At 42.8% G+C, this 24,121-nt stretch overlaps 1 protein-coding gene across 1 annotated transcript in view; it reads right to left on the minus strand.

Moving 5' to 3' along the window:
* LOC116801578 (cytochrome P450 307a1) overlaps positions 1 to 9,382 on the minus strand; it is a 28,440-nt gene extending 19,058 nt beyond the window's left edge. Inside the window, exon 1 of the mRNA XM_032722064.1 lies at positions 8,974 to 9,382. Coding sequence (XP_032577955.1) covers positions 8,974 to 9,382 — 409 coding nt within the window. The remainder of the gene's footprint in view (positions 1 to 8,973) is intronic.
* Positions 9,383 to 24,121: the final 14,739 nt, after the last annotated feature.

Consider the following 24,121-nt stretch of genomic DNA (forward strand, 5'->3'; position numbering starts at 1 on the left):
TGAACGATTGAGCGAGTTTGCCTTTATGCTCATGAGATCATTTTTGACCAGTTATGATCAGATTGTCCACATATACAACAATAAGCGCAAGATGGCGTTCATGTATAGACATGGCTTGTTTGTACATCCAATTTACAGTTCCACTCTCTGACAAACTCTTTAATGCCGTAAATTGCCTTCATTAGCAAACGCACGTGATCCGCATGATCTTTGGCTCGAAGTCCGAGTGGCTGTTGCATGTGTCTGTCTGTCTATTTTAATAAGCTGCACAGACATCCATTTGGTTCGAATGTATTTTTAACTGTGCGGCCAGGACAAGTATGAAACGAATACTTTCTATCTGACAAATTAATTCACAATATAATTTCATACTGCATCATTAATTCCATACTGCTGTGAACAGCCCTTGGCTACAAGGCGTGCCTTGTATCGCTTCACTTGCCCGTTGGCATCCTTCTTCCCAGTGAATATCCATTTGCAGCCTTTAGCTCGTTCTGTTCTCGGAGATCTACTATCTGCCAAATCTGTTGTTCATAAGAGCCTCGTACTCTCGATTCATGGCTTCCCACCATGATTCCGATTCAGGACATCTGATGGATTCTTCGTAGCTTACCAGAATAAATATGTCACTGCCAATTGCCGCTCCTACGACATTGTACTGCTTTCGCGTTCATCCAGGTTTGTTCGTGCGAATAACCTTTTGCCGGGACCCACTCGTTTTCCCTTCTGCGAGTTGTCTTCATCCTTATCCCCATCATCATCGCTGTCACCATCTTCTGCGCTAATCAACTCTGTTATTTTTTTTATGCCGACCTTGTCTTGGACGTTTGTTTTTTCGCCGTCGAAACTGACGCATTCAGGTGAATTGGGGTTGAATTTGCCATCTGAGCGTCTTTCTTTGAATTGTCCGATGGACTTTCCATCCTCAAAAAAACTCGTTTTGGATGGATTGTCACTGGTGGAAGTTTCAACCCTAATAAGACTTCATCATTGACCGTTCAATCAAATGCTCCTCAAATGCATGACGATGGTATCCGTCTGGAGGAAATACAAAAGACAGAAACCATTGCTTAATCCGTTTTTAAGCGCACATAGGAAGAACTCGACTGCGAGGCCCACTTCAAGTCTACATTTTCTAGGCTTCCATCTGGAAAATATTCAGTTCGACTACCTGCAAAGCGCAGCCCCGAAGTGCTGGGAGATTCCTATCGACAAGCCTATCGCCGTTTTTTAAATCTGGAAAACAAACTTGAACGCCATCGCCAGCTCAAAGGGAAGTATTCAGCCTTTATTCACGAGTACTTCATCATATGTCTCTGGTACCATTTGACTCTCAGAAACTATGCCAATTTTATTTGCCGCAGCACTGCGATTTAAAGGAAGACAGCACAACAACTAAGCTGCGTGTTGTCTTTGATGGCTCTGCCAAAACTTCTTCTAAATACTCTTTAAACGAAATACTCATGGCAGGCCCCACTTTGCAGCCCAAACTGTTTCACACTTTTAACAGTTTTAAACGTTCTTGTTTCTTCACCTGGTGACATCTGCAAGATGTACCGATGTTTACGGGTCAAGGAACCGGACAGCTACTTACAATGCATTTTGTAGCGTGACACACCCCCGAAAGAAGTACAAACATTTAAGCTTGATACCGTCACCGACGGAACAAAGCCAGATTTATTTCTATCTGTCAGAGCCATGCAGCAGCTAGCAGAAGACGAAAAAACGTCGTTTCCAATTGGCTCTAAAATTCTTCTACGAGACTTTTATGTCGATGACCTCATCACAGGAGGTAACTCAACCGAAGAAGTCTTGGAGATGCGACAGACCATAGGATTACTGGATAAAGGTAATTTTAAATTAAGAAAATGGTGCTAAAATGATCCTGATACTTTGAAGCAGATTCCCGATTAAGAAAAGGATTCCTTTCTCAAATTTGATGATCGCAGCGACATTACCAAAACTTTGGGTATCGCCTGGGATTCAATCTCGGATATTCTGTTATTCTCCACATCGCCCTTAAAAGCAGTTCTAAAATCCAGAAAGCGCTCGGTCCTGTCTGCAATTACTCGCTTTTACGACTCTCTTGGTTTTATCTGCCTCGCCAAAATACTGCTGCAGCAAATCTGGTGAGAAAAACTTGACTGGGACGAAAGTTTACATTCGGTGCTTCATTCTGCTTGGCTAATGTTGTCTGCTGATATCTTCTCACCCAGAAGTTGCAGTTTCCTCGTCTCGCACTGGTACCCAATAGCGTGGTCGAAATCCATGGATTTAGTGATGCCAGCATTGACGCATATGGAGAATGCATCTACATAGTCTCCATGTCTCAAAGTCATCGAGTACCCAACCTTTTATGCGCCAAATCTCGTGTGGCTCCAATGAAGACCCTCACGGTTTCCAAAATCCTGCAGCTTGGCTTATTTTCATGCCCTATTTATTGCTAGTCAGATTCTGCTGTTGTCCTGGATTCGAGATGAGTCTTCACGCTTTCAAACTTTTATTTCTAATCGTATCTCTTTAATCCAGGAGCTGTCAAATGCCATAGATTATGTGCCCACAGCCTGCAATCCAGCGGACATGCTTTCCAGAGGGGCACTTCCTAGTGAGCTGATCGAGTCCAGTCTTTGGTTTCATGGTATTTGTCAAGAAGAGAAATAGCACTGGCCAAAGTTTTGTAACGCTTCAAAGGTTCAAGACCCCTGCCGATATCAACATCCCAACCAGTTGTAAATTGGTCAACTCCTGGCAAAAATTGAAGCATGTTTTTGGATACAAAAGTTTCATTATCGTATCAAGCACCCGGGCCTGACTGTTAATCATCTCGCCGGAGGCATGAAGCTTATCATTCGTTCCATGCAGATGGCACACCTTACCGAGGACTATAATGCCCTGCTCAACAGTCGACAAGTAAAATCATCGAGCTCAATTGCATCCCTCGCACCCATCATTGACAATCGTTGGACTATGACGCACAGTATCTATTAATATTGCCACATCAGCACCCAGTCACTCGTGCCAATACACTCGACTATTATCGTCGCAATCAGCATTCTATACCTCGCGCACTACTCGTGTCCATTCGACTGCAGTTGTGGCCCATTGGCGGTCGCAAGACAACTGCAGAGCAGTCAGCAAATGCATGCTATGTTTTCGAGCCAAGCCACACATAGCTCTCTTAAAGCATTGCGTCGATTTATACTGACTCATCGAAAGCCTACACACATATGAACAACACCCCCAATTTTGTCGGCGCTCGGAATGAGCTGGATGATCTTAACAGTTTTTTCCTGAACACATCACATCAAACTGCAGTACATGAATTCTGCTTTACTGATACCACTGAATTCCTCCTCGATAGCCGCATTTTGGAGGCCTCTGGGAGGCGGCTGTCAAAACAGCAAAGCATCATTTTTTTTCGAGCTGTTCGCCCTGCCGTTTTTCCCGCTGATGACCTGCGCACGCTCATCTGCCACATTGCGGCAATAATTAATTCAAGACCTTTAGTTTCCCTTTCAGAACACCCTGAGGACCTTGAAGTACTAATGCCAGCGTTCTTCTTAGGCACGGCCCCCCTCGCCTTGTTTGCTGAGCCTTATCTAACAAAATGAAACCTCAACCGATTGGATCGCTGGCAGCGGATCACCTACTACCAGCAAATATTCTTGGGCCGGTGGAGACGTGAATATCTAACGCTTCTAACGCGGCCAAAGAGCCGACCTTAGCATACCTCATGACCTCCTGAATCTTCAAATCCTCACCGCAAATTAAACTTTCACTATGACTTTAAATCTAAACAACGTACAATCTTCCAATACCCTTAAAATAGGATATTGGAACGCATGCGGAATTACCAATAAAATAAATGAACTGGAGGCCTACATTTAAAAAGAAGGTATCCAAATTATGTTAGTAACAGAAACCAGGCTAGAGCGAAACTCCAACGCACTAAACTTCAATTTTTCCACGCATACCTAGCACAAAACCCTACTTCACACAGAAAAGGCGGCACGGCTACCATCGTCAATCAAAACATTCGACACACCTGCCTTAATCCCATAGAGACTGATTTCATGCAAAGCGCGCCCATAGCACTTATACCCCCAAGTCGCATACGCGCAAACATGATAATTGTTGCCCCAATATACTGCCCACCTGTATTTAAATGGACCACTGAGCAATTCTCAAAGCTTTTCAACCACTTCGACGTGCTCCTCGACGGAAAAACCAAATTTGTACTTGGCGGCGATTGGAACTGCAAACACAGACTCCGGGGTAACTATTTATCTTGCGCTAAGGGAAGATCCCTGTCACAGTCTATCCTTGCAAGAAAAGACCTTGACATAGTGGCTACTGGCCAAGCCACACACTATCCTTTCGACAAGAAAAAACAGCCCTCTGCACTAGACTTTGCAATTTGCAAGGGCTTCCACACTCAAAGACTAAAAACCTACTCTACAGATGAACTCAGCTCGGACCACCTCCCTATCCAAATAATCCTAGATCCCGACGATACCGACTGGCAACTTAATAATACACCAAACAATGCAATTATACAAAAAAGAACAAATCTCACGAAATTCAAAAAAAACCTAGAAAACAAAATATTACTAAACACTGAAATACGCACAGGACAGGACATTGACGACTGCATAGACATTCTTATCAACAATATAAAATCTGCAGCCAATGAAGACAGAATCTTTAGGGCAGTAGGAACTGACGAAGCCCGAAGATAGTTTAAAAACGTGCAAAATAGACTGTCTAAAGAAATCAGAAAGCTCAAACTAAAACTCCTCAACCGCAACCTACACGATATTGACACCACGGACCGATATAGAATGCAAAAACTATGGAAAACTACAAATACAATTAAAAAGCAACCCCGACCCTGCTGGCCGATAAAAAAGGACAATGACGACAACCGCCTAAGAACTGACTACCCCTGGACCAGGACCTTAAATGAAAAAGCTGAAGCTTTTGCAGCCCACCTTGAGTCCCGTTTCAGGGCAAATCAAAATAACGACGCCAAAGACAGGGATTTCGTCAGAAGTGCATTAGAAAAATTCAAATCCTTCGATGCGAACCGCGAATCCGGTAACAGTACCTTCAAGCCAGTCACACTGTCTGAACTAAATGAGCTGAATTAAAAAAAGCCCCAGGAACTGACAATCTTAACCACAAAACCATAAAAAACCTACCCACAAAAGCCAGAATATATCTAATACTTATTTATAACAACATCCTGAAAACTGGACATTTCCCAAACAAATGGAAGCACGCAAGCATTTCAATGATTCCCAAACCAGGGAAATCACCATTTGCTCTAAACTCATACCGACCAATTAGCTTACTCTCTGGTCTTTCTAAACTACTCGAAATAATACTACTGAAACGACTGTACGACATTGATTCTTTTGCCAAAGCAATCCCATCCCACCAATTCGGCTTCAGAAAGGACCACGGAACGGAACATCAGCTAGCCAGATTGACTCAATTTATCCTAAAAGCCTTTGAAGAGAAAGATGTCTGTTCTGCCACTTTCCTTGACATTACGGAAGCCTTTGACAGAGTATGGCACGATGGCCTACTATATAAATTATCCAGACTCATCCCCAGATACCTATTTGACCTACTCGAAAACTATTTATCTAATAGAACCTTCTCTGTCAGGATCGACGGTGAAACGACGTCTAGGATAGGAAAAATAAGAGCAGGAGTTCCCCAGGGCAGCATACTGGGTCCGGTCCTCTACTCAATATACTCATCTGACATGCCCTACCCAATCATAAAAGACTACATGCGTCACATATCCTTCCCTGAATACAACCAAACAAATACTATCTTAGCTACATTTGCAGACGATACCATAATTCTTAGCCGGTCCAAATATACAAACTTTGCGATCAACCTAAATCAAAATTACCTTAACGTTTTCTGTAGATGGTCAAAAAAATGGGACATAGCAATTAACGCAAAAAAAACCGGACACATTCTCTTTTCCCTAAAAAGAGAAGAAACTAATGCATATACTCCTCCAACAATCAATGGACAAAGAGCCGCCAAATTAAACAAGCAACGCTACCTCGGACTTATGCTAGATAGAAAACTGACCTTTGGAGCACACATAACGCTGCTAAAGGGAAAGACTATAGCCACCTACCCAAAGACGCAAAGATTCTCCTCTGGAAACAAATTGTCTTCCCCATCTGGCATTACGCCATAGCAATATGGGGCTCGCTGGTATCGGACATCCAAGCAAAGAAAATTCAAACAATGGAAAACAAATATATCAGACGAATCATTAACGCCAGCAGATATACGAGACAAGCAACCATAAGATCAAATTACAACATTAAATCATTTGATGAAATTTTCGACAAAGCAAGCCAACGCTACGCCAACTCCCTTACTGACCATGAAAACCCTCTAATATATGACCTCCTTATCAACGCCTACAAGCCTATCAGACTGGAACTAAGCAGAAGCAGATACGTCAAGCAATTATCAAAATATTTCGGACATCGAGTAATCAATCTGATCCCTGGACCCGATGGCGTCGCACGAGTTGCTGTTCTCAAAACTGGCACTGGAATCTTCAATAGAGCTGTCGCTAAAATTTGCGTTCTACCCATACAGGTTGATGTTGTCAACCCGTGTCCTCCAACGGGGGGAGGATGTTTCGTTATGCAGGCAGCAACAGCGTATCATATACCTTGCTCTTATACATTGCTCTGTGCAGCAATAGATTTTGCATTCCCCTTTATGCCCTGACCTCAATATTCACATACAAGTCGATATAGTGACAGATTACTGAGCCATAGCAGTCTTCTTGCAAGACGTCTCATCCCCGCTCGACCTCTGAGAAGACTTAAACGGCAAGGCTTAGCCAAGACAATTTGGCAGCAGTAAAAACTCTTCATTTATGTTCCTACTTCACTTATTTTATTTTTATAGAGTTTGGTAATTCATAAGAATATTTCTCCACACTGTGATGTTAAGCTACAATATTATGATGTACGGATTCTTAACTTAATAAATATTAATAAAAAAAAAAAAAAGAATCTGCAGCGCAAGTGTGTTGATGCATGTTGCCACGCCCACTATAACGGCCACAAACAGCCCAAAACTGACAAATTGTTGGACATTTCTCATAATCCTATAAGTCTATTAAATTTTTTTCGATTTGCCAAAAACTTTTTGCCACGCCCTAAAGCCTCAATATCTATCGATACCCCAGACAAGGTAAGAAATTTCGCGTTCGCGTTTACACTAGCTGAGTAGTCAGGGAACTCGACTATATCATTATCTCTTGCTTAATATATAATTTATCTTACTAATATTTACTAATAATTTCTAATGAGATAGGTGAGAGAAATAAAGCACAAGACAGACAGTCGGTTAAGTAGATGTGAAGGCTAGTGTAGTGGTCTGGCTCCGTTAGGAAATTCCCACTGTCTCATTTTTACTATCAGGACAAAGATTCCCATAGCTTATAATTGAAAATACCTTATTAGGGACAATTATCATGAATGATGAAATGTTCCTAGCTTAAGAAAAGTAAATTTTTTTATTATATTATCGACTTAAGTTTTATCTTGTATAATATACAAGGCAATAAAAGAGCCAAGTTGGACATGGATTGATCAGATTGCTCCGAATCCTTCTGATCGGGAATAATAAACAACTTTCGCTATTTAACTCATATACATCCAGATTTCAGCCGGAATTAGTTACATTTTATTTTTTATATATATCCAAATTCAACTTATTTTAGTATTATAAAAATAATGTTTACCCCATACTCGTAGAGTGAAAGGGTATACTCGATTTATAATGAGGTATGTATATGTGGTGTATATGTGGTGTACTTCGTCACTGACTTAAATACAAAGCTATAGAACGTTTCTTCGCCTATTAGATATCCGTTACTTAACCAGTGGGAGTATAAACATAGTTCAAGGTCTTGAAATATTTTAACAATAAATAATAAAATGAAAAAAAAATCTAAAAAATGTTCCAAAAGAATTGAGCAGATTGGAGCCGTTAGAGTGTAAAAGTTCTGAAATAAGATTGAGCTACATCTTTAGAGTTTGCACGCTTAATCTAAAATTTAGAAATTTTATAGTTTGTCAAATCTCGATCTTCATACAGACTACTTCATACGGACAGTTTACGTTTCTGAACTTTTAAGATATCAGGGACTTCAGAGCATGCAGATTGTAGTGCTGCCAAGGACATACAAAATCATTGCGATACCACTATCTCAGTAACGGTTATCATATCGACCAGAGCTTTTTATTAGGTTATGGTTTGCTCACCATGTGGAAAATAACTTAAAAAGTGCCATGATGTGTGCAAGGAATAAGAGTGTACGTATGTATATATCAATATATCCAATATGTTCTTGCCCAATAATAATCATAGTGAACGAGTAGAAAATTACACAACGTGTTTATTCTGAACTAAAACTTTCCAGATTTATTTTTAAGATTATTCTTGTTTCCTTAACATGTGAATTAAACAAGACGAGATACCAGTTACTAAAAATAACAAAATTGTTCAAAACTGTAGACCGAAGTTTACCAAAAGTGTAGGCGTGTCATTATTGGGCGGTTTGTGGGCGTGCTTTTTTTTAAGGATTTTTTTTTTAAGGATGGACAGACGGTCATGGCTAGATCTACTCGGCTATTGATCCTGATCAAGAATATATATATTTTATATAGTCGGAAACGCTTCCTTTTTCCGGTTACAATACTTTTCAACGAATCTAGTATACAAATTTACTCTACGAGTAAAGGGGGTATAAATAGAGAGGCACACAAATTTTTTAATCATTTTGTTTACTTTTTTGTGTTGAGCCATTTCTGTTATTGGCCAAATGAAATACAAAGTTTTTATTGTTTTAATGACAAAATATTTGCTTTTTACCGAAGAAATAAATTAAAATCTTAGTTTATTTTATAAACTTACAGTTGTTTCGATCACCGCCAAAGAGCTTGTGATATCGAAAAAAATCTGGACGTCCGCCAAAGTATTTTCCCTTTTTGTTTAAGACTTCTTTTATTAAATCAACGTTATTTACCACTATGCAGCGAGTGTGCCCAAGAGTTAAGGAGTAAATGTCGCCATATTTTTTGGTTAATGTGCCAAAACCGTAAAATGGGTTATACTGAAATCGTCCAAGTAAATTTATATTTCCGATTATTGGCCAAGGATATGGCCCCGGGGCCTGATCAAAACATTGATATTTGTTTCCTTGGTATTGTGGTCCGATTACCACAAATGCTTTTTGCTTGCATTTTAAGAGTAAAAATACGTAAGAAATTATTATAATGGTAATCGCAATAGCGAATAGCACATAAGACACGGAAGTAAGCATTTTCAGCCTCAGTAAATAGTCCTCAGCATACTCTTATATACAAAAACCCTCTCCAACAACAATAACATTTCAAAGGTCATACGCATATTTAAAATAAATTCTATAGGAAACGCAAAGTAATTTTATTGTAGTCTTAAAACTTTAAGACGGTGCCTAAATAATAAAGCTTACAACTCTCCTAAACAAGGCGAATATATTGGTAAGCTATAGCCGTTACCTAAAGAGTTAGAAGCTATACTAGACTCTGGCTGTTTTCCGACACCATTTAGTTGTCGGGTCGATCTAACCATATCCATCTGTTTGCCCGTCTGTACGTCTAGATTAGATTAAGCATGTTGATTACAGTGACGCCTAAGCCGTGCTAGTAAATTTCGAAATCTTGCTAACCATGCTAACCCCCACAATCCGACCAAAACTGTCATCACTATTAAAAAATGTTTTTATTCTATTTCATTTTATTAGTTATCTTGCAGAATGATATTGACATGCCAAACATTTTTTGCCATTCCCACCCTGTAGCCCATAATCCATAGCAGTCCGACTAGTTGAGTAACGAGTATCTGATAGCCGAGCAGTCATCTAAAGCGTTCTCTATTGCATTTGAATAAATTGACGAAGTGACAAAGAATTTGGGAATACAATATAAACAAATTTTAACATTGTTTAAAATTGTGGGCCTGACAGTTTTGGGTGGCTTTAAGGCGTTAGATGAAGTTTGAGCGGTTCGTTGGCATAAGAGTGAGCGTGACTTTCATTTTTTTTTTTTGCAAATCGATATAAATTTACAAGGCTATTAAAAATATGACAATGCAAGAGAGATTGCTTTAGTCGAGTTCCCCGACCATCAGATATCCGTTACTCAGATAGTGTGAATGCAATCGCGAAATTTCATAATTTTTCTGAGATATCGATAGATATTGGGAAATAAAATGAGAAAAAAAATAAAAATATTTCAATAGTGTGGACGGTGGCCGGTTTGGGGGCTTTAGGGCGTTAGGGTGGTGGTGCAAAAAGTTTTTGGCAAATGAATAGAAATTGACAACACTTATAAAACTGTAAATAAATATCAACATAAATATCAAAGTGTGGACGTCACAGTATTGTGCGGCTTAAATTTCAACGAATTTAATGTCCCTTTTTCCTCTACGAATAACAGGTGGCGGCAAACTAGCACGACCACACTTTTGAAAAATGAATTGCCACGCCCACAAACAGCCCAAAACTGGCACGCCCACACTTTAGAAATAGGTGTTGATATATTTTATATATTCGTATTAGTCTTGTAAGTTTATATGTACTTGTCAAAAACTTTTCGCCACCCCCACTGTTTGATTATGCAGCCAGCAACAGCTCAATAAATTTGAGTTATTTTATTTATCACTCTTATACATTGCTCTGTGCAGCAATAGATTTTGCATTCCCCTTTATGATATGTTCCTCTCTCTCAATAGAGAGCGAGCACAGCTGTTTTAATCTTTATTCTGTGCAACTTGCTCATTTGCCTTCTGCATAGCAAGTTCAGTTACAAATTAAGTGTTGATCGCACCGGTACTGCTGTGATGGACTTTAACTCTTAATCTGTTCGGTACGGGCCGCCGTTAGTTTTATACCCTACAGCCGTGTGTGGCGAAATATATTGAAATAAAACTGAAATATTAATTTAAACATTAACTTTACCGTGTTTATAAATTGCCACACTATTTCTTAAAGTCAATGAAAAAGCTCATTGCCTAAACATTTGGTGACCCCGACGTGATCTGTAACATTTCTTTATCGTGAACTCAAAACCAGCTTAATTAATTTCGGTTCACTTTTTTGTGTACATAAGTGGCTGCACTTTTCGCCCTATATACTTTTCGTTTATCGCAAACCTATTCGCATAGCGGCAGTTGAACCCGTTTCGCTTGAGCTCGCCCGTTTTCGGGTTGTTCTTTGCCTACCGCCTAATTCGTGTCGTTTTGTCTGTGCAAAAAGAATTGTGCATAAACATAAACACACACATAAATCATTACTATTGTGTGTGTAGTTTGGTTGCCGGTGCAAATACAGTTCTTGTTAAACTGTTCACCATTGTGCGTGCATTTTACATTGACCGGTTCAAAATTCAGTGCGTGAATTATGAAAATAAATTAAAATGTCAAACAACGACACAGTCTGTTTGCCAGCTGACAGAATAACAATTTTAAAGCACAAGAAAAATTCCATATTTGTCGACGCTAAAAAATGGCTGCAGGATTAACCACCGAACCGATTTAATAAACCAAACAGAGGCTTCGTTCAACTTGGCTCACGATTCCCTGGAGGAACTGGATCTCAATCAAATGGGAAGCGAATTGCGTGACCAGTTCAAACACTAAGTAGACGCAAAGTGCGAGAGATTGCTTGTTCTATTATGCGTCAAGATCCAGAAACTGAGTGGTCTTCTGGATCTCTATTTCTACGACCGAATGACCTGAAGCTACCAACCATTAGCGGAATTTATACAGAATACACAGATTTTATGTCGATGTTTTCCACTGTCATCAATAAAAACCCAATACTGGCGGACATCTCGCCTCAAGATCGCTTACAGGAGGCAAAAAGGTTGGCTTTATGCCAAAACTGCCTTGATGTCCACTTCACCTACGGCATTGTAATGCCGGTCGCTGTCGTATTTGTGGAAGTAAGCACAACAAATTGCTACATTTTGGCTCAAGGCCTACGCCATCTCGCTTCCAGCTTGCTCAACCTCAGCTAGCTTCTGATGCTAATTGGTCATGGCACATAATTTTTGATTGGCCACAATTCAGAAAACTGTCGCCTCAAGATCGCCCACAGGAGGCAAAAAGGTTGGCTTTATGACAAATCTGCCTTAAAGGTGAATATCACCTGCGACAATGCCGATCGCTGTCGTATTTGTGGAAGTAAGCACAACAAATTGCTACATTTTGGCTCAAGGCCTTCGTCATCTCTCTCCCAGCCTGCTCAACCTCAGCTAGCTTCTGATGCTCATTCCAACGGGTTGCAAGTAGTTGCACAGGAATCATCGACTGGTCAATCTTCTTCCTTATTGGATCAAAATCTCGGATTAGATTTTGTATTCAAAATAAATCAGGATCTTGGGTTCCATGTAGCGCCTTGCTTGACTCCGGCTCGCAACTACACATAATTACCTCTCGTCTGGCACACACTTTGCAATTACCCAAGTACAAGTCTGCAGCTACAGTTTCTGGAATTGATGAAGCCAGATTTAGCTCAGATGAATGTATGGTAAATATTAATCTCAAATCTCAAACTTCGTTGCCAACATCGCAGCTTTGGTAGCTCTACTATCACGGACAACCAGCCCAACCTAGCTGTAAATTCTGAAGACTGGAAAATACCAGCTAATCTTAGCTTGGCCCCTAAGTCTTCAGGCCCCAAAAAATTGACTTGCTGATAGGCGCTAGTCTTTTTCAAATAAAATTGGCAGATTGACTTCCCATTCTCAAAAAAACTCGTTTTGGATGGATTATCACCGGTGGTGGCTCAAACCAAAGACACTAGAATAACAAGATGCGTAACGGCCATACAATGGTTTGGCACTATGCAGCCACTTTCTTGGTGACGGCCAAAAGTGGTCTCTGTCCGCTAGCTTACGCTGAGAGAAGAAATCCAAAAATAGAATTTACTTGCTTGTGTGAGTAAAAACAAGAGACGAGAATGTACATATGTGTGTCCGCTCGCTTACGCTGAGAGAAGAAATCTAAAAATAAAATTTGCTTGCTTGTGTGACTAAAAACAAGAGACGAGAACGTGTATATGTGTGCGTACTTGTGCAAGACGACGATTTTCGGGCCGAAAACAATTCTGATCCAAGAAACGAATTTACGTATTTGGAGTTTTTCCAATTTCTTTGCAATATGATGAACTAAAATAATAATTAAAAATTCACGACCTGAATATTATAATTTTAAAGCTTTTTAAATTCGTTTGTTAAAATCGCCGCTCGAATTAGCTACCGTTTACATATTTATATTTATGTTAATAATTAATTATATGTAATATATGTAATAATTGGTACCCTCGAGTTAATTTTTCATTACTTTACTGTTGAAACAAAATGGCTTTAATTGAAATTAAAAGGAAAACCTAAAAGTTGGCGAGATTTTTTTCCACCCAAAATTGTGCGCTTTTTTAAAATATCAAATTGAAATATATCACAAAATATATCAACTCATTCTAATTTGAATTTTAAATAATAATAATGGGTCATTTACCATCATTATTATTAAGTCAAATGACTTTATAAATATACTAAATAATTAAAGCAAATGCAAAGGAAATTATTGTAACTATTGAAATTTAAAACATAAATTTTCCAAAAATAAATCATTACACTTAGAAAAAAAAATAGTGGAAAATAAAAATTTATAAAACAAAAAACTGTTTATTACAAAAGTCATATCTTGAGGCACGAAGTGCGGACACAAGCACTCAACAATCATATAAAGTCATTTGTGAAATTTATTTTGGTATATTATGTACATAGATTCGGCTATTACTATTTCTAAGCTATATTTAAATAATAATAACGTTAAAGCAATGCAAAATAAGAATTTTTCGAATGGTACCAATTGATCAAAAATAATATAGATTTAAAGTATAAGAACTTCTCGGGTGAAGGGCATATTTTGTCATATTTACAATGCATGAGCATACGTGTGTACACATACAGTTGTCTGCTATCACTGTATGCGTTGAAAAGAATTGTTTGCTGTAGCGCTCTCCACTCTCTCGTTCTCAAACAAAAATTCGAGAGAGCCTGGAGAGACCTTTAGAGCCACGGCGAAAAAATCGTGTGCCAAAAAATCGTATGGCATTACGCATCTTGTTATTCTTATTCTAGTGTCTTTGCTCCAACCCTAACAAGGCTTTATCATTGGCCGTTCAATCAAATTTGCCTCAAATGCCTGACGAGGGCATCCGTCTGGAGGAACTGGTGCGCAAATTTTTGGAGATAGAAACCATTGCTGAATCCGTCTTTAAGCGCACAAAGGAAAAACTCGACTTGCGAGGCCCTGGGATTCAATTTTGGATATTCTGCTGTTCTCCACATCGCCCTTAAAAGCAGTTCTAAAATCCAGAAAGCGCTCGGTCCTGTCTGCAATTACTAGCTTTTACGACTCTCTTGGTTTTATCTGCCTCGCCAAAATACTGCTGCAGCAAATCTGGTGAGAAAAACTTGACTGGGACGAAAGTTTACATTCGGTGCTTCATTCTGCTTGGCTAATGTTGTCTGCTGATATCTTCTCACCCAGAAGTTGCAGTTTCCTCGTCTCGCACTGGTACCCAATAGCGTGGTCGAAATCCATGGATTTAGTGATGCCAGCATTGACGCATATGGAGAATGCATCTACCCGATGGCGTCGCACGAGTTGCTTTTCTCAAAACTGCCACTGGAATCTTCAATAGAGCTGTCGCTAAACTTTGCGTTCTACCCAAACAGGTTGATGTTGTCAGCCCGTGTCCTCCAACGGGGGGAGGATATTTGGTTATGCAGCCCGCAGCCAGCAACAGCTCATCATATACATTGCTCTGTGCAGCAATAGATTTTGCATTCCCCTTTGTGCTATATTCCTCTCATAGATTTTTTTTTCGTATTTATTTTGGTTCCAAAAGGAATCGTTCAGTCAATTCCTCTGAACTTAACCTAATGAGTGTATAAAGGTATATGAGACCAAGTGGTTTCTTAATTAATAAGTACAAAAGGAAAAATTTGTCTAGTTATTAATTACTTAATGTGTAATATATTATACTATCCTCCGGGTAGGGAGATCGCTGGGGATATTAACTAGGATATTTGCCAGTCGGTTCGGGTGGACCATAAGCCTGTCGGCATAACGGCTGCTATGAAAATTAATCTGATCCCCAAGAAGGGTAACTTTCAGATCTCTTTCGATTACCTTGTTCGTCACTTACCAGGGGAGCCCAGATGGGTAACGTGCAGCTCTCGACTGGACAACACGGAGTCTATTGAGCTGGAATTTGGCGGTAGTTCCCCACACCTGGATGGCATAACTCCACGTTGGAGCAAGTATGGCTTTGATTAAAAGAGCCTTAGAGCTCATTTGCAGTTTGCTGGAGTGGAAGAGCCAGTCGAGTTTTTTTAGCTTCGCCAGGGACTTAAATTTGACCGACGTGATGTGGGCCCTCCTGGTCAGTCTCCGAAAAAGTTACACAGGCTGACTTTGAGGAGTTAATGGCCACATTTCGTTTGGCAGTCCATTTTTCGATTGCATGCAGCCATTCCTGGACTACGTTGGAGGCAGTTTGCAGTAAAGGATGAGACGCCAGCATGGCGGTGTCATCGGCGTAAGTGGCCAGGAGCAGCTGAGCCGGGGAGACTTCGGTGTTGTTGGCGGAAGATGGCAGGTCGGCAGTGTACAGGGTGTACAGTAAGGGCCCAAGAACACTTCCCTGTGGAACTCCTGCGTGAATCTCTTCCAGGCTGGACCGAGAATCACGCACGGCAACGTCGAACGTCCGATAAGAGTAGGCATAGTAGGGAGCAGGAAGGAGAGCTTTCATCTTGTATAGAAGGCCCTCATGCCACACCTTGTCAAACGCTTGCTTCACGTCTAGAAAGACGCCGACCGTGTAGAGTTTGTGCTCGAAGCCATGCGTCACCTGGTTTACAAGTCTATGTATTTTTTCAGGGCAGCTGTGGGACTTCCTGAAACCAAATTGGTGTCGAGGTATGTGGTTCACTACTTGCGGCAGTTCCATCAAGCGGGCTAAGAGTATTCTCTCAAAAATCTTGGAGAAAGTTGATATCGATCTGCGTTGGCGGCTTTCCGGCTTTAGGTATCATGATGATACGTGCACGCTTCCATTGCCTTGGAAAGTGCCCTAGCCTTAGCATGGCATTAAATATTTTTACTAAGGCTAGGACTCTGCGTGGCAGAGACTTCGCAGCACGGTTGTCGATGCCATCGTAACCAGGGGTTTTCTTGATTTGTAGCGCCTTCAGCTGCATCATGACTTCCTGCGGAGTGATATGCCTAATGGGGCGAGCCGGTGCAGTCGGAGTGTCCAGAAAATTATTGATGGCTACGCGGTTTGAGTCGTCTGTAAGGTTGAAGGGCATGAAGGTGGAGGTCAGGTGCGAAGCTAATGCCCTCGCTTTTTCATCGTCCGTCTTAAGCCAGAGGCCACTGTGACTCAGGACGTGAGATTGAAACAACGGCTGTCTCTTGATACCTCTTGTGAGCCTCCATAACGAAAAATTGCTGTTGTTATCTGGGCCAGTACCCTCCAGCAGGGTATCCAGATTTTCTCGTCTAGTCCTGGCTAGCAAACGGTGCAGTCTGTTAGTGGTGCTAGAGTATAGCTGCTTGATGCTAGGATCTCCTGTTGCGATGTCTCCTTATGCGCCTTTTGTGGGAGAGCAGCTCCCTGGCCTCCAAACTCAAGATGGGAGCTCTCCTTGCGGTCGTGTGACGAGCTTGATGTGGGGGAGGTGTGGCCCTCCGTGCTGCTTCCGCGATTTTGGCTGCGAGGTAATCTACATACGCTTCCAGACTATTGCAGGTGTCAATGGGGATGTTGAGATCTACTGTGGCCTCGATGTGCTCCTTGAAGGCCACAGTATTTGCAGTAGGTGACAGCATTTTTGTGACACCTTTGAATAGCTGGGCGTCTTCATTTAGTTCAAACAGCGGGGGGAGATGGTCAGATGACAGTTCTGTCAGTATTTGCACGTTGATTTCTTGCTGTCTGAATCCTTTGCTGGGCACACTGGAACAGCGCGAAAGGTGAAAATTTCTCTCCGTCGTGATAAACCAAAGACAAGTCCAAAATATTGGCACAAATTGTTAATAGTGACTCTTAAGTCGCTATCAGTGATATTGTAGTGGAACTTAACCACTTTCACTTAAAAAAAAAGACTGTGAATTTGTTTGCACGAAGTGGGGCTCCGCTGTCCAGCAGTCGCTTGTGCACAAAAATCAGCTGTAGAGCTTTAAGCTGTAAGAGCTTTAAGCCCTGGCTGGTTCATGTCCAACGGTACACTACTACTTACAAGGCGTGATCTTTAATCTCTATCTGGATCGTGTCTTAGATACTCTGCCGCTAGAACTTTAAGCTTCTAGCTGGTTCGAGTCGTCGCTAAGCATTTTTTGAAAATGGATAAAACGGTCCACAGCAAAAATCGATCGATTATGAGTCGATGAAGCTAATTGCTGGCGCGGGCCCAAAAGAGATACGGGAGCAAATGACAAAGAGCTAGCAAAGTGAAGATCCAGCCTTCGCTACTACCAGTATTTCTAACACCTACTGCAGCTCGACCTTCACACTGACCTCCACCAGCTCGACTATCTCGTCTGCGTACATCTTCACCTCCTCCTTGAGCGGCAACGTATGCTCTACTGCTGCCAGTACAACTCACAACAGTGCATCTGTCAGCTCAATCGCGAAGCCACAATCTACCACCGGCTGGCAGGATGTCTCCTTTAAATCAAAAAATGGAGGAATCAAAAAGAGAGCAGGCACAGTCCTGTTCAGTGCAACTCCACCGATAGCTACAGGCTGGTGGCCCGGCACGTTCTCGACAAAGGATCCCTATTTCATCACAATCAGTTACCGGAGGACCGACCCTACAAAATAGTCACGCAATATTCACGACGGAGTCCCATCGGAGGAATCATCGCAACCCTCCAGAACGAAGGACATAACGTTGTACGGATTTATACCCCGCGCAACAAGGCAACTTCTCTTCCTCTTAATATGAGGTTCATTGACCTCGAAAAGGCGGAGAACAACAATCAAGTAAAGGGCATACCGGTTGTCTGCAGGCACAGGGTAACATAGGAGAAACCCCGTAAGCAATCGGACCAGATTCAATGCCACAGGTGCCAAGGCTATGGTCATACCAAGGCATATTGTTCTCGGCACTATATATGCAGAGAATACGGAGAAAATCACCCCACTGCAGAGTGCAAGCTGGAACAGGACGATGCCAGATTCTGCTTTCACTGTGGCGGCCCCCAAGCAGCCAACTCTAAAGTCTGCAAAAAGTACAAGGCCGCAAACACCAACGGAAGGTCAATGAACCCTCTGTTTCTGGTCCTGCAAGAGGAGCACACCAACCCAGTCCACCAGCCCACATGTCTGGAAAGCCTTCTTTTGCGAATATTGTCAGAGGAAGTCAGCCCGTCACCAAGCCTGCCGTTACTGTCCCCCATGCAAGCGCTAACCTTGAGTCCAAGCTGGAGCAGCTGTTTACTAGGCTTGACAGGATGATGTCACTAGTTGAAAACGCTAATGCAACTGCTCCTGCAAACTCGCGCATTCCCTTCTGCTGCTCAAAATGGGTCCTCTTAAGGTAGCAGCTTGGAATGCCAATGGGGCCTCCTCGAAGACCAATTAGATTCTCGCCTTCATCGAGCTTCACGAAATCGACATCCTCCTGCTGTCGGAAACCCATTTCGTTTCCCGGTCCACTTTCAGAGTTCCTGGCTTTACCCTCCACACTGCCAACCACCCGGATGACAGCAAACGCGGAGGTGCGGCGATAATTATCAGATTACTCATCTCCCATCAACTCTTCTCCACCCTGTCGGAAAATCACATCCAGGCAGCAGTTATCCAGCTGATGGCAAGCAGGGGTACTTTTAACATTGCCTCAGTATATTGCACTCCTAACCTCAGGTGGACGGAGGCTGACGTTGAGCTGATCATCGCTCAATTTGGCACAAAGTTCCTTGCGGCAGGTGATTGGAACGCAAAGCACAGATGGTGGGGAAACTACAGGATGTAAACTAGAGGCAGGGTGCTGTTCTCCGCTCTGGCGGGCGAAAGTATCGACATCGTTGCAACTGGAGAAGCTACTTGCTATCCGTTTCGAGCAAGTGCCACTCCAAGTGCCATCGATTTCGGGATCTCCAAAGGATTCAGACAGCAAGAAATCAACGTGCAAATACTGACAGAACTGTCATCTGACCATCTCCTCCTGCTGTTTGAACTGGATGACGCCCAGCTATTCAAAGGTGACACAAATATGCTGTCACCTACTGCAAATACTGTGGCCTTCAAGGAGCACATCGAGGCCACAGTAGATCTCAACATCCCCATTGACACCTGCAATAGTCTGGAAGCGTATGTAGATTACCTCGCAGCCAAAATCGCGGAAGCAGCACGGAGGGCCACACCTCCCCCACATCAAGCTCGTCACACGACCGCAAGGAGGGCTCCCATCTTGAGTTTGGAGGCCAGGGAGCTGCTCTCCCACAAAAGGCGCATAAGGAGACATCGCAACAGGAGATCCTAGCATCAAGCAGCTATACTCTAGCACCACTAACAGACTGCACCGTTTGCTAGCCAGGACTAGACGAGAAAATCTGGATACCCTGCTGGAGGGTACTGGCCCAGATAACAACAGCAATTTTTCGTTATGGAGGCTCACAAGAGGTATCAAGAGACAGCCGTTGTTTCAATCTCCCGTCCTGAGTCACAGTGGCCTCTGGCTTAAGACGGACGATGAAAAAGCGAGGGCATTAGCTTCGCACCTGACCTCCACCTTCATGCCCTTCAACCTTACAGACGACTCAAACCGCGTAGCCATCAATAATTTTCTGGACACTCCGACTGCACCGGCTCGCCCCATTAGGCATATCACTCCGCAGGAAGTCATGATGCAGCTGAAGGCGCTACAAATCAAGAAAACCCCTGGTTACGATGGCATCGACAACCGTGCTGCGAAGTCTCTGCCACGCAGAGTCCTAGCCTTAGTAAAAATATTTAATGCCATGCTAAGGCTAGGGCACTTTCCAAGGCAATGGAAGCGTGCACGTATCATCATGATACCTAAAGCCGGAAAGCCGCCAACGCAGATCGATATCAACTTTCTCCAAGATTTTTGAGAGAATACTCTTAGCCCGCTAGTGAACCACATACCTCGACACCAATTTGGTTTCAGGAAGTCCCACAATCCAACGCGGTCCAGGATTGGCTGCACGCAATCGAAAAATGGACTGCCAAATGGAATGTGGCCATTAACTCCTCAAAGTCAGCCTGTGTAACTTTTTCCCTGCGACCCGGAACCTGCACAGATCTGACCTTCAATGGAAGCCCTATCACCAATGCTAGATCGCACTGCTACCTAGGAGTTCATCTAGATCGGAGACTGACCTGGGGGGCCCACATCACGTCGGTCAAATCAAAGTCACTGGCGAAGCTAAAAAAGCTCGACTGGCTCTTCCACTCCAGCAAACTTCAAATGAGCTCTAAGGCTCTTTTAATCAAAGCCATTCTCGCTCCAACGTGGAGTTATGCCATCCAGGTGTGGGGAACTGCCGCCAAATCCCAGCTTAATAGGCTCCGTGTGGTCCAGTCAAGAGCTGCACGTCACGCATCTGGGCTCCCCTGGTACGTGACGAACATAGTCATCGAAAGAGATCTGAAAGTTACCCTTCTTGGGGATCAGATTAATTTCCACAGCAGCCGTTATGCCGACAGGCTTATGGCCCACCCGAACCGACTAGCAACTATCCTAGCTGATCCCATCTCTCTCCGAAGACTGAAGAGGGTACACCCCAGCGATCTCCTTACCCGGAGGATAACATAACATATTACATTTTCTTTTGTACTTTATAATTAAGATACAACTTGGTCTCATTTATCTTTATCACACATTAGGTTAAGTTCAGAGGAATTACTGAACGATTCCTTTTGAAATCTTAATAAATAGAATTAGTTACTCCAAAAAAAAAAAAAAAAAAAAAAAATGCCCTGAAAAAATACATAGACTTGTAAACCAGGTGACGCATGGCTTCGAGCACAAACTCTACACGTTCGGCGTCTTTCTAGACGTGAAGCAAGCGTTTGACAAGGTGTGGCATGAGGGCCTTCTATACAAGATGAAAGCTCTCCTTCCTGCTCCCTACTATGCCTACTCTTATCGGACGTTCGACGTTGCCGTGCGTGATTCTCGGTCCAGCCTGGAAGAGATTCACGCAGGAGTTCCACAGGGAAGTGTTCTTGGGCCCTTACTGTACACCCTGTACACTGCCGACCTGCCATCTTCCGCCAACAACACCGAAGTCTCCCCGGCTCAGCTGCTCCTGGCCACTTACGCCGATGACACCGCCATGCTGGCGTCTCATCCTTTACTGCAAACTGCCTCCAACGTAGTCCAGGAATGGCTGCATGCAATCGAAAAATGGACTGCCAAACGAAATGTGGCCATTAACTCCTCAAAGTCAGCCTGTGTAACTTTTTACCTGCGGCCCGGAACTTGCAAAGGTCTGACTTTCGATGGAAACCCTATCATCAATGTCACATCGCACTGCTACCTAGGAGTCCATCTAGATCGGAGACTGACCAGGAGGGCCCACATCACGTCGGTCAAATTTAAGTCCCTGGCGAAGCTAAAAAAGCTCGACTGGCTCTTCCACTCCAGCAAACTGCAAATGAGCTCTAAGGCTCTTTTAATCAAAGCCATACTTGCTCCAACGTGGAGTTATGCCATCCAGGTGTGGGGAACTACCGCCAAATTCCAGCTCAATAGACTCCGTGTTGTCCAGTCGAGAGCTGCACGTTACCCATCTGGGCTCCCCTGGTAAGTGACGAACAAGGTAATCGAAAGAGATCTGAAAGTTACCCTTCTTGGGGATCAGATTAATTTTCATAGCAGCCGTTATGCCGACAGGCTTATGGTCCACCCGAACCGACTGGCAAATATCCTAGTTAATATCCCCAGCGATCTCCCTACCCGGAGGATAGTATAATATATTACACATTAAGTAATTAATAACTAGACAAATTTTTCCTTTTGTACTTATTAATTAAGAAACCACTTGGTCTCATATACCTTTATACACTCATTAGGTTAAGTTCAGAGGAATTGACTGAACGATTCCTTTTGGAACCAAAATAAATACGAAAAAAAAATCTATGAGAGGAATATAGCATAAAGGGGAATGCAAAATCTATTGCTGCACAGAGCAATGTATATGATGAGCTGTTGCTGGCTGCGGGCTGCATAACCAAATATCCTCCCCCCGTTGGAGGACACGGGCTGACAACATCAACCTGTTTGGGTAGAACGCAAAGTTTAGCGACAGCTCTATTGAAGATTCCAGTGGCAGTTTTGAGAAAAGCAACTCGTGCGACGCCATCGGGTCCAGGGATCAGATTGATTACTCGATCTAGTGGACATTTGAGGAGTGGAAGGTTTTCGTCTTTTACTAAAACGACATCATCGATTTGAACGTCTGTCTTCTGTGCTCGCCATTTGGGACGTTGCTGAAGAAGCGTTAGATATTCAAGTCTCCAGCGGCCCAAGAATATTTGCTGGTAGTAGGTGATTCGCTGCCAGCGATCCAATCGGTTGAGGTTTCATTTTGTTAGATAAGGCTCAGCAAACAAGGCGAGGGGGCCGTGCCTAAGAAGTACGCTGGCATTAGTACTTCAAGGTCCTCAGGGTGTTCTGAAAGAGAAACTAAAGGTCTTGAATTAATTATTGCCGCAATGTGGCAAATGAGCGTGCGCTGGTCATCAGCGGGAAAAACGGCAGGGCGAACAGCTCGATAAAAATGATGCTTTGCTGTTTTGACAACGGCCTCCCAGGATTCAGTGCTATCAGTAAAGCAGAATTCATGTACTGCAGTTTGATGTGATGTGTTCAGGAAAAAACTGTTAAGATCCTCCAGCTCATTCCGAGCGCCGACAAAATTGGGGGTGTTGTCCATATGTGTGTTGGCTTTCCATGAGTCAGTATAAATCGACGCAATGCTTTAAGAGAGCTATGTGTGCCTTGGCTCGAAAACATAGCATGCATTTGCTGACTGCACTGCAGTTGTCTTGCGACCGCCAATGGGCCAGAACTGCAGTCGAATGGACACGAGTAGTGCGCGAGGTCTAGAATGCTGATTGCGACGATGATAGTCGAGTGTATTGGCACGAGTGACTGGGTGCTGATGTGGCAATATTAATAGATACTGTGCGTCATAGTCCAACGATTGTCAATGATGGGTGCGAGGGATGCAATTGAGCTCGATGATTTTACTTGTCGACTGTTGAGCAGGGCATTATAGTCCTCGGTAAGGTGTGCCATCTGCATGGAACGAATGATAAGCTTCATGCCTCCGGCGAGATGATTAACAGTCAGGCCCGGGTGCTTGATACGATAATGAAACTTGAAGATGTATCCAAAAACATGCTTCAATTTTTGCCAGGAGTTGACCAATTTACAACTGGTTGGGATGTTGATATCGGCAGGGGTCTTGAAGCTTTGGAGCGTTACAAAACTTTGGCCAGTGCTATTTCTCTTCTTGACAAATACCATGAAACCAAAGACTGGACTCGATCAGCTCACTAGGAAGTGCCCCTCTGGAAAGCATGTCCGCTGGATTGCAGGCTGTGGGCACATAATCTATGGCATTTGACAGCTCCTGGATTAAAGAGATACGATTAGAAATAAAAGTTTGAAAGCGTGAAGACTCATCTCGAATCCAGGACAACATCAGAATCTGACTAGCAATAAACAGGGCATGAAAATAAGCCAAGCTGCAGGATTTTGGAAACCGTGAGGGTCTTCATTGGAGCCACACGAGATTTGGCGCATAAAAGGTTGGGTACTCGATGACTTTGAGACATGGAGACTATGTAGATGCATTCTCCATATGCGTCAATGCTGGCATCACTAAATCCATGGATTTCGGCCACGCTATTCTGGATTTTAGAACTGCTTTTAAGGGCGATGTGGAGAACAGCAGAATA

This window comes from Drosophila sechellia, chromosome 3R, assembly GCF_004382195.2.
Source record: "Drosophila sechellia strain sech25 chromosome 3R, ASM438219v1, whole genome shotgun sequence".
Lineage (NCBI taxonomy): Eukaryota > Metazoa > Arthropoda > Insecta > Diptera > Drosophilidae > Drosophila > Drosophila sechellia.